The sequence below is a fragment of the Chiloscyllium plagiosum genome, unplaced genomic scaffold (genome assembly GCF_037043375.1).
Source record: "Chiloscyllium plagiosum isolate Xiang-an unplaced genomic scaffold, Cpla_swu_hap1 HiC_scaffold_36, whole genome shotgun sequence".
Taxonomy (NCBI): Eukaryota; Metazoa; Chordata; class Chondrichthyes; order Orectolobiformes; family Hemiscylliidae; genus Chiloscyllium; species Chiloscyllium plagiosum.
Genome location: NW_028270174.1, coordinates 28,891,002 through 28,908,656, shown reverse-complemented (window position 1 = coordinate 28,908,656; position 17,655 = coordinate 28,891,002). Strand labels below are relative to the sequence as shown.

The window sequence follows — 17,655 nt, the reverse complement described above, 5'->3', positions numbered from 1 at the left end:
AGATTAATTTGCTTCGCCTCCTCATTTAAAGGGTTAATTTTCCTTATTCTTTCTACCAAAATGTGCCACATTATACTTGGCTACATGGAAATTCATTTTCCTTTAACATTATTCTTCAAGTTTCTACAAGTTTGCTTGTATGTTGCCACAGTGTTTTCAGTGTTAATTTATACTTCAATTTGATGTCACCGCAAATGTTTTCTTTGTTTCCCAAGGCAAAATCAGCACCAGTTCCAATCCCCTCCTGTTGGTTATTCTGAAGGAGAGTCAGGTTGGATTTCGAACTGTTAACTGTGCTACAGATGCTGCCAGACCTGCTGAGTCTCTTGAGCATTTTTTGATTTTAATATCTCCTCCGTTCTGTTAGTCTAAGTAACTAGCTTTTGCTATCTTCTGTTTGCTGCTTTTTGGACACCTTGCTGTCTGTTATATTGTTTGACCTATTCTCTGCTTAGATATGAGTTTACCATGCACTTTACAGTTTAATCATATACTGTATGTCTAATCTTTCAGCACGTGTCAATACTAGCAATTGTATTGTTCAAATGCTTTTCTTTTACCCTGTAGCATTTCTTGCTTTCCTTCAAGTTTTGAAAAACGAGAGCCTGCTTCAGAGGTTTTCTTACAAACAGCATTTTGATGATTTTAAAAGCTGTATGAATCTGTGTCTGCAAACATGCTTTTCTGATTTTAATAAGATAATACAGCATTTATTTTGCATGTGATAAGCTAGAAACTAGAGCAGTCGGGGTTACTGAGAGTTGATGTTCTGATGTGTCAATTAATTAGTTTATCTCCTGTTGCATCCAAAGTTGGGAGCATTGAGGCCAAGTGCAGTTCTCAGTTGCAGTGGGGTTAAAGACAATGTTCTTTTGAATGTTTTATTGTGTCCGGCCTCTCTCGTTGTCTATGTGCAGTAGTTATCATAGAATGGGTGTCGGTTATAACCTAATCTGTGATCATCCTTGTAAATCTTTATTTTCTGTGCCTTTTTAATATCAAAATGTCCAGATAAAAAGGCAACGATAGCAATACAATACTCCAGTTAAAGCTTAACCAAGGCACTATATTAACACAGTTGCCTGTGTGGAATCCTTCAGGCAGCCCTGTGCCCAGGCAGCTTGGCAGGAGCATTGGTTAAAAGGCATTGGGCATTACTTTATGAATGCTAAGGGAGGGCCATTTTACAGGATGGGGAGGTACAGTAGGGTCGAGGTGGGAGGCAGATTTAATGATCGAGTGAGAAAGATGAAAACAGCTGGGCGAGAAAGATGTTCTTAAGGTGGAGAGAGGCTGCAAGTCAGTATGAGGAGATTGATGCCTTGAAGTGGTTAAAGTTTTTTCCAGCAAGAAGTGTTTGGAAATAAAGATAGAAATTCAGAATTTACATTTTGTTAAAATAAGAACTTCATTGTTCAAAAATGTTTGCAAAATGGTGTCAGGATTGGCCCAGGAAGACTGTGTCTGGGCCTGGAACCCAGATGTGCAGAGTTGTGACTGGGATGCAGTTGTGTTAAAACTTAAGGCCGGATTCAGCAAGATTCATTCTTTTTGTCAGAAATAAAGGGGGAAAAAAAAATTGGTTGTGTCTTTTAAAAAATGCCTACCTTAATCTGTGCAGCCGAGTTGGAGTTCTGGCTGCGGCCTCTGTCTTTTAAAGGCTGGTTGAGTTCTGACACTTTATTTGGATGTCAGCTTACAGCTGCTCAGTTTATAGAGGCAGATCCTGTGGCAGGGACACCTGGTGGCCAAGTGTAGACATTTTAACACAGCAAACGTAACTGTTTCAAACCAGCATCATGACGAGTTTATTGACTTTTCAATCCAATGAAAAGGCTGATCAGATATACTGTAAAGTTGTTTGTGTTAGTCAGGGGAAATTACCTATATTATTCCTGTTCATATACAAGGCTGAAGGAGATTCTGACATTGCCAACTGAATCAGTAGGAATCTTGGTCATTATTGTAGTCATTACTTAGGACTCAGTAGTTAGCACTGCTGCCTCACGGCGCCTGGGCCCGGGTTCACTTCCTACCTCGGGCAACTGTCTGTGTGGAGTTTGCACATTCTCCCTGTGTCTGCATGGGTTTCCTCCCACAGTCCAAAGATGTGCAGGTTAGGTGAATTGGCCATGCTAAATTGTCCATAGTGTTAGGTGCATTAGTCAGGGGTGAATGTAGGGGAATGGGTCTGGGTGGGTTACTCTTTGGAGGATTGGTGTGGACTTGTTGGGCCTAAGGGCCTGTTTCCACACTGTAGGGAATAAAATTTCCCAATGGGTATATTCTGTGTATTGAAACATGAAGGAATTGTGATCTTATACTCCCTCTCTTGTGTTCCCCCATTGCACTTTCGCTGTCATTTGCTCACTTGCGTTCTCACTCTCACTTTTCTTCTCACTCATGCGCACACTTTCTCACGCTCACACGCTCTTGTTCTCACGCTCACTCACACGCACACATTCTCACGCTCACTCACGCTCACTCCCGCGCTTTCGTTCTCACGCTCACTCCCGCACACGTTTTCACGCTCACGCGCTTTCGTTCTCATGCTCACTCCCGCTCATGCACACACGTTCTCACGCTCACTCCCGCTCATGCGCTCTCGTTCTTACGCTCACGCGCTCTCATTCTCATGCTCACTCCTCACGCACTCTCGTTCTCACGCTCACGCACTCTCGTTCTCACGCTCACGCACTCTCGTTCTCACGCTCACGCACTCTCGTTCTCACGCTCACGCACTCTCATTCTCACACTCACGCACTCTCATTCTCACACTCACTCCGGCTCACATGCACACAATCTCACGCTCGCTCACCGCTCTCGTTCTCACACTCACTCGTGCTCATGCACACTCATTCCCATGCTCACACCCGCTCACGTGCTCTCGTTCTCATGCTCACTCCCGCTCATGCACACACGTTCTCACGCTCACTCCCGCTCATGCGCTCTCGTTCTTACGCTCACTCCCGCACACGTTCTCACGTTCACGTGCTCTCGTTCTCATGCTCACTCCCACTCACGTTCTCTTGCTATCAGCTGTTCTCGCTTTCTCTCGCATTTTTGTTCTCTTGCTCTCTGTCGTGTGCTTGTGCATTCAAAATATTCCAGTTTTCTGGGAGATTTCCAGTGAATTGGAAAACTGGTAATGCCATGCCTTGGTTCTATATAGGAGGGGAATTGGGAAAGGTATTGGCCAATCAGCCCAGTATCTGTCAGTATTCCAACAGTGGCCTAACCAATGTCCTGTACAGCCGCAACATGACCTCCCAACTCCTGTACTCAATACACTGACCGATAAAGGAAAGCATACCAAGCTCCTCCTTCACTATCCTATCTACCTGCGATGCCACTTTCAAGGAGCTATGAACCTGCACTCCAAGGTCTCTTTTGTTCGGTAACATTCCCTAGTACCTTACCATTAAGTAGATAAGTCCTGCTAAGATTTGATTTCTCAAAATGCAGCACCTCGCACTTATCTGAATTAAACTCCATCTGCAACTTCTCAGCCCATTGGCCCATCTGGTCCAGATCCTGTTGTAATCTGAGGTAACCCTCTTTGCTGTCCACTACACCTCCAATTTTGGTGTCATCTGCAAACTTACTAACTGTACCTCTTATGCTCGCGTCATTTATATAAATGATGAAAAGTAATGGACCCAGCACCGATCCTTGTGGCACTCCACTGGTCACAGTCTGATAAATAATCCTCTACCACCGCCCTCTGTCTTCTACCTTTGAGCCAGTTCTGTATCCAAATGGCTAGTTCTCCCTGTATTCCGTGAGATCTAACCTTGCTAACCAGTCTCCCATGGGGAACCTTGTCGAACACCTCACTGAACTCCATATAGATCACACTTGTTCAGTAGAATCAAAAGGTGCACTTGTTTAGCTGGAGAGAAACTCCAAAATAAAACGTGGGGAGAACATACAAAATTTGCAAAGACAGTTGCTTAAGGCTGGAATTGAACCTAAGTCCCTGTGCTGTGAAGCAGCACTGAGCAACTGTGTCGCCCCCTTTTTAAAATAACCTTCAGATGTGAAGCCTTTAGTGACAGATCATGTGATACGCAGTACAACTAGATGGGCTGAGGGCGCCCCCTGTAGTTGGAATGACAACAAATGCAGCCCAGAATACGGCAAATGCTGCAGAGGAAACTCGATTACCCGAATTTCAGATTATCTGGCAAGATTGCACGGTCCCGATGCTTGGCTAAACTGTGTTATCCAACATTCGATTATCCCCACAAAATACTCCCCACTTGTGTCGTTCGGATCATCAAAGTTCCTCTATAATTAGTTAAGAGCCTGATATCAAACAGCTCTTCCAGGCTACAGTGCGGTTTTTCCAATCATCTGTTTTCTGAACAATGATTAGGTTGCTTAAAACTATTTATGTCACATCAAAAGCAGATTGTAAAAATCTGTGTTTACCATGTAGGCTTGGCTGTGTAGAAGATGTGAATAAAAGATATTTTTTAAAAAGAGACAACTTTAGACAAAGTGTGTCTCTATGACTGGGAGCAAATTCTCATTCGCGTTGGAAAATATGTTTGAAAACATTATGTATTTATGAACACCACCTGTTCACCAAAAGACACGACCCATTATCACTAGTTTCTATACATACAGACAAAACATGACCACACTTTGACTGGCACAACGCACGTCCTAGGACAGGCGAAACAAAGACACACGAGAATTCTTAGAGTCACGACATTCTAACCAGAACTCCATCAATTTAGATCATATCTACCCTCTCTTGAAAAAAAGAACCAGTAATGACATCACCCACCTGTGAAACCATGACCTATAAATAGAGAGGTGGGACATACCACCATCAGTTCGCTGGAGACTCTCACTGATGATGCTACCTAGTATGGTGACGAAACGTCTGAAAACAAGCCTTCCAGCTCAGCGAGCAACCTTACATACTTATCATTAACCTAAGCTACAGATCTTCTCAAAAATTGCTAACATTATGTATATTCACGAATCTCATTGATAGGGAGGAACGTAACAAAAAAAAAGCTTTGTTGGAAGCTTGCATGATGCTTGAGGTTTCTGACATATTTAGAAGTGTATAAAACAAAAATCAGATGTCATCTGTTGGGCAAATTTCCTGATTTGCACCTGCAGTATTGGAGTACTGAGTGTTTCTGTGATAATACTTGCTAATGTTTTCAAAACCCTTTCACCAAGCAAGCATTAGATTCCTGACCATACACAACTACAGCTACACAGTCCTTTATCCGAAACCCTTGCGTCCATCTGGTTTTCGGAATTCAGAATTTTTCGGATTTCAGAATAAGTGACAGTTTCACGGTGAAATAAAAAACATCTTACCGAACAGCCGATGCACCTGAGAGTACTAGGAGCCCTGAGACAGAATTGATGCCTGCCAGTGTTGGGCCACGCCCCCACGTCACATATGAGTGACATGGGTTGAGTGGGTGTGGAGTTGGGTTAACTGTTAGCACATCAAACAACCTTGTTATGGAGAACAAAACCTCACAAAAAGAACTTTGGATTTCTGAGCTTTTTTGGATTTCAGGATTTTGGATAAAGGATTGTGTACCTATACTATGCTGCAGAATTAAGGGGAGTGGTCAGCTTAACACACAGTTCAACCTTGGCAACAAAATAATGTTTTTTATGTGTTATAGTATAATGCTTATGTAGCTTTAAAATTGCATATTCAGTTTACTATGAAGTGATCATAACCTTGGCTTATCGCTGCCAAATTGTAGCCAGGATCTGGTAGTTTCATTTTTGTTAGACAGTTCTCCATGATTATAGGATGTTGATAGGAGAAATTGCAACTACTAGTGCTCAGTATGTAATGTATGAATAATGTCAAGGGACCAGCAGATCTCCTGTGGTATTTTTGACTCAGAATAAATCTGTCACTGTACAATTGTAGGTTTTGTACAGTTGTCTGAATGATAGACAGTCAGTCCTACTACAATGCAGTAGTTCCATTCTCGTGCAATCCCACATTATAAGAAAATCGCGTAATAGCAGCACCATTAAACGAATGTGGCCAGAATCCTGTTATAATCCATACAATGCTTTAAAAGTTAACGCTTTAGAAAGTGTCCCCAATTTGTCAATCATGTTATAGCGAGTTCATGTGAACAAAGTTTATGTTATAGCAGAATGACCTATATTCTGTTTCTGCATATGTATCGCTCATTTAAAGGAACACTTCTCCTGCAAATACCTCCCCTCTTACTTTCCTTGCAATCTTGCCAGATAATCCGCTATTCGGATAATCACATGCTGGATAATTGAGGTTCCTCTCTCATCGCGGGTGGCACGGTGGCTCAGTGGTTAACACTGCTACCTCACAGCACCAGGGATCCGGGTTTGATTCCAGCCTCGGGTGGCTGTCTGTGTGGAGTTTGCACATTCTCCCTGTGTCTGCGTGGGTTTCCTCTGGGTGCTCTGGTTTCCTCCCACATTTGAAAAGATGTGCAGGCTAGGTGAATTGGCCAGGCTAAATTGCCAGTAGAGTTAGGTGAGTTCGTCAGGGGTAAATGTAGGGAAACAGGTCTGGGTGGGTTACTCTTTGGAGGGTCGGTGTGGACTTGCTGCGCCAAAGGGCCTGTTTCCACACCGGAGGGAATTTAATCTAATCTCTGGATATCCAAAGGATGCAGGCAGGTCTTTGATTTGACAACTTCTATGAAAGCAGCAACTTCTGACTGGGTATTGCTCCATCGGGCTGCATTTGAAGTATCTGCATGAGTGAGGGTTGAACTCTCAAGTTCCTTCCTTGCAGATTGTAGGTGAGGAAGGAGGAGGTCAGAGAAGGAAATCTCTTTCACGTGAGGCCGCAGAGGGAGGAATGAGAAGCCACTAAACAGGTTATAATATAAAGAAGTGAAACCAAACCAGGATACTAGAGGAGAGGCAGCGGAGGATGACTGTCTGGTTGACCTTGGCCTAAGGTTAGGTCAGTTAGCAGGGACCAGCTTTTAGTTTGCAACTGCATTTTGTGAAGATTGAAACCTCAATTTTGAAAGAAGGGAATTGCATCCAATACACACTTCAGCACCTCTAGCCTTGCTAAAGTACTTCATGTTCAATCAATAGTCAGCATTGAGACACTGGAGAATCCCAGAGAAATCATTGCAGTAAATGACTGACTAATCATTTGTTTTGTTGTTTGAGCTAAGTAAGGCATGTTGGTCAGGAGACTGAGGGACGTCTGTTCCTCTTTGAGCTCTATCAGGAGATATTTTAATGGCAATTTGGAATTAGATTAGATTAGATTAGATTACTTACAGTGTGGAAACAGGCCCTTCAGCCCAACAAGTCCACACCGCCCCGCCGAAGCGCAACCCACCCAGACCACTGCATTTACCCCTTACCTAACACTACGAGCAATTTAGCATGGCCAATTCACCTGACCTGCACATCTTTGGATGAGGGAAATTGGTGAGGATTAAAGAAAGTTTGAAGAACTTTATTAGTTGTTGAGCTTAATTCATTGTATCATGCTTATATTGCAAGCATGTACATAAAGAACTTGTCTAGATTGCTTGAGTGAACCTTAAAGCCTCTCATTAATTGGGTTTTAAGTAATTTAATCTAAACTATCATTGTTTTGCATGAATGTATGAATTCTATGAAATGAGCAGCTGAGTAATTTATTCAGTCCAGAATTTTCCCAGGTATTTTCAGTAATCTGGCAGACAGACATTGCTTGGCATATCATCTTGATCAAGCTGCAAGTCCTTCTGTCTTCTAGACCAAGTTAAATATTGTGTGGTGCTTTAAAAGTTGCCCTTCGCCATTAGATCGAGTTTTTGCTTTCATCAGCTCTTTAAATAACACAAACAGTGTATCTTGAGCTCCACGAGTCACCTTGCACATTTTTGCACATTTTTAAAACAGTGTTTTATGAATTTGTATAATGCTGAGCTGTGGATATGAACCAGTCTTGTTTTCCAAAGTTAAGATTTACTGATCGATAGGATTGACCACAGAAAGAACAATAAAGAAGTCAGCTCTCAGACATTACAATTTTCAATTCGGTTTATATTTTTGAGAGGCAACTTGTTTTTTTTTTAATGTTGTCCCCTTTTGATTTGATTAAGTTACTTGATTTCGACTCATACTCCTTATTGCTCTGAGTGCTCTTTCAGTACTAAGTAACATAGTTAGGCACTATTCAACTTCAATTTTGCTTTTTATGGATTGATCAGTGCTCGAGGTACAAGCTGGTATAAAACGATACCACTGGGAACCTGTGATGAATGTAAACGGGATGTTGTTGCTTTTGCTTAATTTAAAAGGTGACACCTTGTACACCCAATTCATTGTTGATTTGAGGCAGTTTGTGGTTATTCAGGAAGTGCTTTAGGTTGCAATAGGGGAAGGCATTGATTATCAAAGATGTAAGTACCTTTGTCGGAAAGTGTAACAAGTTGAGTACTGGGTATGAAATGTGCTCTGTCTTCAGGGCCATTTATTTTTATTTATCTGTAAGGTGTGGATGACAAATATACACTATGTTAGGTTTAATCTTTTTAAACTTTCTTGTGTAGTCCAGGTATTTGTGCCACCCTGTGTGTCGACTCCAGAATTTGTTCATGCCGCCATGAGGCCTGATGTGATCACGGAGACGGTGGTGGAAGTGTCTACAGAGGAGTCTGAGCCAATGGACACGTCTCCTGCGTTACCACTACTAGAGTCCCCAGAGCCAACTAAAAAGAAGAAAGGTACAAGGCATTTTCAGCATTGCAAGTAGTGAAATGTCCAGAGTATCTGGACCTTATCTTGAATAGGGCATGCTATCTGCTGTTTGTTGGGGAGAATTTACACATATTTTTCCCCCTAAAAACATTTTAAGCTGAAAGTGGTTATGGTTTGTAACTCAGTACATTTGATATAATAAAACAAAACCCTCTTTACTGATAAGGTTCCAAATGGAAATAACTTTAACAATTTTTAACTGACTTTATACTAGCTGCAGGTCACAATGTTAAATTACCCCTAACTGGCATCATTTGACACTGAATTGGTAATTTCACTACATGAGGTTGGCTGGTGCAGGGGAATGAAACTGTTTGTATTAATGCATTTGAGATTTTGCAATGAAAGTGTAGTTAAGACACTACTGCTTTTCTGCGTGTCTGGCATCTGTAGAAAGGTTAATTATTTTTTTGATACTTTGCATGAAAGTTCCATTCCCCAACATTGACATTTTGGATGCAAAAATTGAACAAAATATTTGTTTGCAAATCATTACTTTTGAAGTTATAATGTGGTACCAGGAAAAGTTTTTGAGTACTGATCCACTACCAACTTTAGTGATGGATCTAGCTGTCCACCTGGGCCTTTTACTGCTGTGATTGTTTTTGTGTTGTGATTGACAGTTATTTACTTTTTTCTGTTTTGACTAACCTGCCCAATGCTCTTGGTTTTAGGTCAAAATTCAACCTCTATATTGTGGTTAAAGGTATCGTTTTGTCTGACATGGAACTGTGGGAATCTACCCTAACCTAATCTATTTTAATCTAAATGTATGAAGACTCCTGCCTGTAAATCTGTCAGTCAGAGTAGGGGTTGAAATACCACAGTTGGGATTTAGAGGGGAGCTTGAAAGTTTGCAGCCAAATGGATGTCAGGTGACACTATGCTGTTACAATTCCTCTCCCCCCCCCCCCCCTCCCCCCGCCAAGTCACCTTTGGGTACCATGCAAGGTATGGAGGACTGATTATGCCCACAGAGTTGTGTCTTAGTTGAAGTCAGTTTCTGTTTTCACTCGGGGATTGAGAACTTGAGAAATGTTGGGGTCCAAAATGGCTGAGGGTTGGGAAGTTGGGAAACGTTTTTTTTCCCCAATTTGAGCCAAGTGCTTACGAGGAAATTTCACTGGAGTTTTAAGTAATTTACTGTCAGGCTGAAGGCCGCATCAAATTAAGGTTTTTAAAAAAGGTGTTTTTTCTCATTTATGAATAAAGTAGCACTTTGAATTCACGATCAACCGTAGCAAAGCCACATTCTGCTAAGTTGTTTTCTGTAACTCTCCCTTTCTTTTCTGAAGCCGTTCAAGTATATAATTGAACTGGGGCCAGAGTTGCCCTTTTCACTAATTTATAGTAAATGAACATTCCAATGTGTCTTACAGCTGGTCGAAAACCAAAGAACCAGCAGTCTGGGTTGCCAGATAGTCCGTCGGAACTGTCTGTGAAAAAGAAGGCTAGAGAAGGGAAGGGTAAGTGTAGCTGTCAAAGGCGAATTCCCATACTGTCAAAACCACGGGAAGGGAGAGGGCGGGAATTCGGAGGATTTTGCACTTTTGAGCAGATCAGTAAATTGATGGGGGTGAGCCTAGTTGAAAGTTCACTACCAAACATTTAAATCCAGGTCATATTTTTGGAGGCAAAGCACTTGCACAAATGCGCCCTTGTTCTATTAATCACTAGTAGCTTGTTACTGAGATAACGGGAATTGGTATAACACAACGGGCTGGCCTGCAGACCACCCACATTGGAAGATTACAGGTGCTGGTGAACCTGTATAACCGGCCTGGTATCTCTTTAATTTGTGGAATTCCTTTAACTCAGCTGACAAACATACCATCTTAACCCCTTTTTGAGCTTTTCGATGGTTTTGCATTTTAATTGCTTGAAGATGTTGCTATTCCAGAGCGTTAATGTGCTCGGTGGGAACATTTAGCCACTGAAACAGAGCCAGGCAAAGGCTTGGCTTCCATTCTCAATCTGGGCTGAGTTTCTTCATCCCAGTCTGCGCTGTTGTGTCGACAGGGGGAATGGACTCAGTTGCCTCCAGTTCTCACACACTGGGATTGGACAGTTGACTGCCCCTGATAAAATGGAACATGAGTGCGGCGTTGCATTCCTTTTGCGGTCAAATGGTTCACTGACCCTTATCGTTTAGACTCTCACCTGAAGTATGATCATTGAAAGGGTTCAGAAAAGATTTACAAGGATGTTGCCAGGGTTGGAGTATAAGGAGAGGCTGAATAGGCTGGGGCTGTTTTCCCTAGAGGGTCGGAGGCTGAGGGGTGACCTTATAGAGGTTTACAAAATTATGAGGGGCATGGATAGGATAAATGGACAAAGTCCTTTCCCTGGGGTCAGGGAGTTCAGAACTAGAGGGCATAGGTTTAGGGTGAGAGGGGAAAGATATAAAATAGACCTAAGGGGCAACTTTTTCACGCAGAAGGTAGTACGTGTCTGGAATGAGCTGCCAGAGGATGTGGTGGAGGCTGGTACAATTGCAACATTTAAGAGGTATTTGGATGGGTATATGAATAGGAAGGGTTTGGAGGGATAAGGGCCGGGTGCTGACAGGTGGGACTAGATTGGGTTGGGATATTTGGTCGGCATGGATGGGTTGGACCGAAGGGTCTGTTTCAGTGCTGTACATCTCTATGACTCTATTTGCCTGAATGTACTGCACCTTCCCCCAAATCCCAGACTTCCACCTCAACAAAGAACCTAGGCCTTGGGAGAGAAAACTAATGGAGTCACAGAGCAATTGGCAAGTAATGAAGGATTGGGGGGCGTTGTGGGCATGTTGCACTTTGCACAGAGGGGAGGTCATCTTCATGTGAAGAGAATGATATTCTCTTGATTAATTTGAATTAAAGCCTGGGAAGGAAAGGGGTGGAATCTATTCTTTCTTTACAAGTCCCTTGGTGCTTCTAAGTCCTCCAGAGTGCAGTGGCAAAAGACAGGAATGGAATTGCTGTAATCCTGCAGTGATTGAGGGCATTCCCTGGAAGGGAGAAGCTGAAAAGAATTTGTGAAGGATGCTCAACGTTATAAAACCGTTGATTTCGACTGGGGTGAGTTGGTGCAAACTCATCACTTAAACAGCAAGGGAAGGAATTTCTTTGCCCACGAGCTTTTTAAAAAAAGTGAGTGTGGATTTATAGAAAATAGAAATTTCAAAATTTATTGGTGAAAACATGAAATGGGCAAAGTCGTCCCCCCTCCCCCAACGTCCATGGTCCCTGCTAGGAAGTCACATAAGCTATGTATCAGGAATGAGAGCGCGCAGATTTAGAGTAAATGACAAAAGAAGCAAAAGCACCGTGAGGAAATAATAACTCTTTGGGTAAAAAGCGAACATCTGGACTGCACTGCCCAAGAGTCAAAAGAGAATTAGATAGTTGTTTGATAAAGAGGAATGTCCAGGGTTACAGGGAGAAGGCAGGGGATTGTGTAAGAACTGGTATAGACGTGATGGACTGAACGGCCTCCTGTGTAACTGTTTTACGAGATGAGTAAGGATCTTCACAGCCAATGTCCTGCTATAGTTGCTCCTTAAGTTTGCACTCTGAGAAAGACTTTGAAGGTAGGTGCCTGAGGATGACGGTGCTGTGTAACCAAGCAACAGTATAGGACAAAAGCAAAATACTGCGGAGGGAAATCTGAAACAATCAGAGAATGCTAGAAAAACTCAACAGCTCTGGCAGCATCAGTGGAGAGAAAGAGTTGATGTTGCAAATCTGGGATGACTCTTGTAGAAAACTGAAAAATTATACCAGACTCTGTTTCTTTCTCCACAGATGTGGACAGACCTGCTGAGTTTCTCCCAACAGAATTGAACGTTTGCCTTTGGGCGAAGCCAGGAGGATTGGAATTTAGGCAAACCCTTTATTGCTCTGTTAGAAGCTTGTATTTTGTCCTTATCCTCAAGATTTTGAAATGGTCAAATGGAAGCGCTGTTTTAATATAATCCTTTTCCGTCGCAATTTAAATAAAATTAAACATTTATCAGAAAATACAGAACGATCCAGCCCTTGGCATTACAACCTTCACTTACCTTGCAAGTCATGCTGAATCTACTTGGTGGTCCCTTTACTCCTCACTAAAATCTCACTGTCTTACATAGATCCTGTGGTCAGGAGCACCCATGTAAATCATTTTGAGCGTCTTCTCCACTGACACTTGTCAGCTTGGGCTAAGTAGGTGAGCAGTAGCTGCTCATTGCCTCACGTCTTGGCAGATATTACTAATTCCGCGGGGATCGTGAAAGGGAACTTAATTCTGCAAGTTGCTATTCTCATTGTGTTCTCAAAGCTGGAAGTTTGCTGCCTTGCATATGAGGAATGTTGATCAGGAATGTATGCTTTATTCCCACTAGCTTTAACATGTGTCATTAACTCTTGAACTTGCACTTGTCTGGAGTGAGCTACTCATATTCTGCTGTGTTTTGCTTCCCCAGGGAACACTACTTACCTCTGGGAGTTCCTCCTCGATCTACTACAAGACAAAAACACCTGCCCGCGATACATCAAGTGGACTCAGCGGGAAAAGGGCATCTTCAAGTTGGTTGACTCTAAGGCAGTCTCCAAGCTTTGGGGCAAACACAAGAACAAGCCAGACATGAATTATGAGACAATGGGTAGGGCACTAAGGTAACAGCGCCTTTCTGAAAAGAAAATTAATAAATAAAACTGTAACCTGCAATGGCCATTGAATTTACAACTTTGTAGAATTTATCGATTTCTGAAAATAATGCCTTGGTGTAAAGAGAGATTTCATTTTAAAATTAGTTTTCTGGGTAATTCTGAAGTGAATTTTTGTTTTAAGTCATCTTTGCCAGTTAAGTCAAGGTGTTTGATTGGGTTTGTTAGTGCATTGCAAACTTCCCTTGCAGCGGGTGTCAAATCAAATTAGCTGTTCACCGCTAGTGGGTGGAGGAAGGGAAATTGACATGTTCATAATGTATTTGCAAAACGTGACGATTTAATGGTCTACAGAACACATTAAATATTCCACCTTTTAATGCGCTAGCATTTAAACGGATAACAAAACTAAGTGTTGCGGTTCAATTAACTAATAGTTTGAACAGAGAATTGTAGTTCTGAATTGCTGTCGTTCTCCCATCATTAAGGGCATCAGAAACATTGTATGTTCACTTCAAAGATGTCCTGTAACTTGCACGTACCTCTCCAGGAGAGCCACGCGCTTTGACATACAGGAAAGTCACTGCTCATTCTGCCTTATTGAATTCATTCTTCACGTCTGTACAATTTGTGCTTTTTATTCTGAATTGACATGAGCATCTCATGGTTTGTTATATTCACATATCAAGCTATTTTTAGCACATTATTACTTTGACAGCAACTAGGGCATCACTTTCTCAAATGTGAGGGTGTACCAGGTGCCCTGTACTACTTTATTTGCATTATGCTGACATTGGATTGCATTTGGGGAGGGATACAAAGTTGCTAAATTGATAAGAAATGTAGGCTGTTATCTAACTTGATACTTCAATTGGATTGGTTCACTCAAACTTGGAGATATTTTGGAAGACAAATTGTCTTTTTTCATCTGCATATTTACAGTGACTGTGGATGGGAGCAATCTACTCTCTTGGATGTGAATGGTATAGGCACCCTGAAAAGGGGGAGAAAGTATAACGTTCAGAAGATTATAGTTTTTTCTCAGCAGAATTGTTAAGTACTTGGCTTTCAGATGGGTCTGTTCTGTGTTAACCCCTGTTTGAATTTAAAACAAATGCCCCAAAATAGCCTCAACTGAGAGCTGTTGGGTGTTCAGAGAAAAATATCAAAACCTTAATTTGATTAATAGTGACGTGAGGAACTTATTCACTTGACTTCATATTAATAAAGATTTAAAGAAAAATACTTAATAGTGAAGAAGGAACATTTGAAGGCGCATAAAAAAACTAAGTAGGGCTGACTTTTAGGCTGTGCTGGATTTGGGGCAAGAGTCTGAGTCCTTGATTCGGCTCAAGGATCACTCAGTGGACTGTAAACGCCTGGCGTTTGACGATGATAACTTGTCCAGCACGTCACCTTGGCACCATAGCACCTAGCCAACTTGGCCTGGTATCTTACTCATTCAGTTTCAATTAAAATTATTGCATGGCAGCTTATAAAATCTGGTTTTCAGACTGTTTTGAGGCTCTGTATCTGCATTAGGAGGTATCACTTTACAAGTTACTGTAATGAAGACTTTGAATACAGATTTCTTAGCTCTGAGTTCTGGGCTGAAAGTCCTCCATTTGGTTCAGTAGATTCAGTAATTCTACAATTCCACCATTCCCAACATTTCACAATTTATCGGACGTTTTACAGATTGTGATAACGTTTGCACAAATGTTGGCACTTGAGCTTTGTGCACGTTTATATGCTTTTGTGAGCCTTAATGGCATCACATTTCAACAGCCACTTATATTTATATAGCGTATTCCATGTGGTTTAAAAATACAAAGTGCATCACAGGAACATAATCAAAGAAAGTTCAACAATAGGATGTGTTTGGGCGGGAGACAAGAGCTCTGTTGAAGAGTTTGTGTTTGAACAGAACTATAAAGGGAGAGGGGGCGGTGAGGTAAAGGAAGAGGGGGAGTGAGGTACAGGGAGTGAGGGGGGCGGCGAGGTATGGGGAGTGGGGGGGCGGTGAGGTACGGGGAGTGGGGGGGCGGTGAGGTACGGGGAGTGGGGGGGCGGTGAGGTACGGGGAGTGGGGGGGGCGGTGAGGTACGGGGATTGGGGGGGCGGTGAGGTACGGGGATTGGGGGGGCGGTGAGGTACAGGGATTGGGGGGGCGGTGAGGTACAGGGAGTGAGGGGGGGGCGGTGAGGTACAGGAAAAGGGGGAGTGAGGTACAGGAAGAGAGGGAGTGAGGTACAGGGAGTGGGGAGGGAGAGTGAGGTACAAGGAGTGGAGGGGACGGTGAGGTACAGGAAGAGGGGGAGTGAGGTACAGGGAGTGAGGGGCGGGTGGTGAGGTATAGGAAGTGAGGGGCCATGAGGTTCGGGGAGTGAGGGGCCATGAGGTACGGGGAGTGAGGGGGGGGGGTGGTGAGGTACAGGGAGTGAGGGGGGGCAGTGAGGGACAGGGAGTGAGGGGGGGGCAGTGAGTTACAGGGAGTGAGGGGAGTGGTGAGGTGCAGGGAGTGGGGTGGGTGGTGAGGTACAGGGAGTGAGGGGGGCGGTGAGGTACAGGGAGTGAGGGGGGGCGGTGAGGTATGGGGAGTGAGGGGGGGCGGTGAGGTACGGGGAGTGAGGGGAGGTCGGTGAGTGAGGGGTGCGGTGAGGTACGGGGAGTGAGGGGGGGTGGTGAGGTACAGGAAGAGGGAGAATGAGGTGCGGGGAGTGGGGGGGGCGGTGAGGTGCGGGGAGTGGGGGGGGCGGTGAGGTGCGGGGAGTGAGGGGGGCACGGTTTGGTACGGGGAATGGAGGGAGCGTGAGGTACGGGGAGTGAGGGGGTGCGGTGAGGGAGACGGTGAGGAGGGGGGTGAGGTACAGGGAGTGATGGGGGGGCGGTGAGGTATGGGGAGTGAGAGGGGGTGGTGAGGGGACGGTGAGGAGGTGGCGGTGAGGGGGACGCTGAGGAGGGGGCGCGGTGAGGTACAGGGAGTGGGGGGGGTGGTGAGGTACAGGGAGTGGGGGGTCGGTGAGATATGGGGAGTGAGGGGGCGGTGAGATATGGGGAGTGAGGGGGGCGGTGAGGTGAGGGGAGTGCACTGTGTTACGGGGAGTGGGGGGGCGGTGAGGTACGGGGATGGGTGGACAGTGAGGGCGGGCGGTGAGGTACGGGGAGTGAGGGGGGGCGGTGAGGTACGGGGATGGGGGGACAGTGGGGGCGGGCGGTGTGGTGCAGGGTTTGAGGGGGGCGGTGAGGTACGGGGAGTGAGGGGGGGCGATGAGGTGCAGGGAGTGAGGGGGTGGTGATGTACAGGGAGTGAGGGGGGGTGGTGAGGTGCAGGAAGAGGGAGAGTGAGATATGGGGAGTGGGGGGGGACGGTGAGGTGTGGGAAGTGAAGGGGGGTGGTGAGGTACAGGGAGTGAGGGGGGTGGTGAGGTACAGGGAGTGAGGGGGGTGTTGAGGTACAGGGAGTGAGGGGGGTGTTGAGGTACAGGGAGTGAGGGAGGGTGAGGTACAGGGAGTGAGGGGGGTGTTGAGGTACAGGGAGTGAGGGGGGTGGTGAGGTACAGGGAGTGAGGGGGTGGTGAGGTACGGGGAGTGAGGGGGTGGTGAGGTACGGGGAGTGAGGGGGTGGTGAGGTACGGGGAGTGAGGGGGTGGTGAGGTACGGGGAGTGAGGGGGTGGTGAGGTACGGGGAGTGAGGAGGGTGGTGAGGTACGGGGAGTGAGGAGGGTGGTGAGGTACGGGGAGTGAGGAGGGTGGTGAGGTACGGGGACTGAGGAGGGTGGTGAGGTACGGGGACTGAGGAGGGTGGTGAGGTACGGGGACTGAGGGAGGTGCGGTGAGGTACAGGGAGTGAGGGGGGCGGTGAGGTACGGGGAGTGAGGGGGGGGGCGGTGAGCTACGGGGAGTGAGGGGGGGCGGGGGCGGTGAGGTGCGGGGAGGCGGTGAGGTGTGGGGAGTGAGGGGGGCGGTGAGGTACGGGGAGTGAGGGGGGCGGTGAGGTACGGGGAGTGAGGGGGGAGGCGGTGAGCTACGGGGAGTGAGGGGGGGCGGGGGCGGTGAGGTGCGGGGAGGCGGTGAGGTGTGGGGAGTGAGGGGGGGGCGGTGAGGTACGGGGAGTGAGGGGGGGCGGTGAGGTACGGGGAGTGAGGGGGGGCGGTGAGGCACGGGGAGTGAGGGGCGCGGTGAGGTACGGGGAGTGAGGGGCGCGGTGAGGTACGGGGAGTGAGGGGGGCGGTGAGGTACGGGGAGTGAGGGGGGT

General features: G+C 45.4%; 1 protein-coding gene across 6 annotated transcripts in view; it reads left to right on the top strand.

Moving 5' to 3' along the window:
• The window catches only part of LOC122539349 (ETS-related transcription factor Elf-2), a 190,340-nt gene that overhangs the window by 152,167 nt on the left and 20,518 nt on the right, over positions 1–17,655 (top strand). For 5 of the 6 annotated variants that reach the window (XM_087980054.1, XM_043674094.2, XM_043674093.2 and 2 more), the window contains 3 exons: positions 8,556–8,729; positions 10,143–10,229; positions 13,214–13,406. In XM_087980054.1, coding sequence (XP_087836180.1) covers positions 8,556–8,729; positions 10,143–10,229; positions 13,214–13,406 — 454 coding nt within the window. The remainder of the gene's footprint in view (positions 1–8,555; positions 8,730–10,142; positions 10,230–13,213; positions 13,407–17,655) is intronic. The other variant, XM_043674095.2, reaches the window with a different exon arrangement.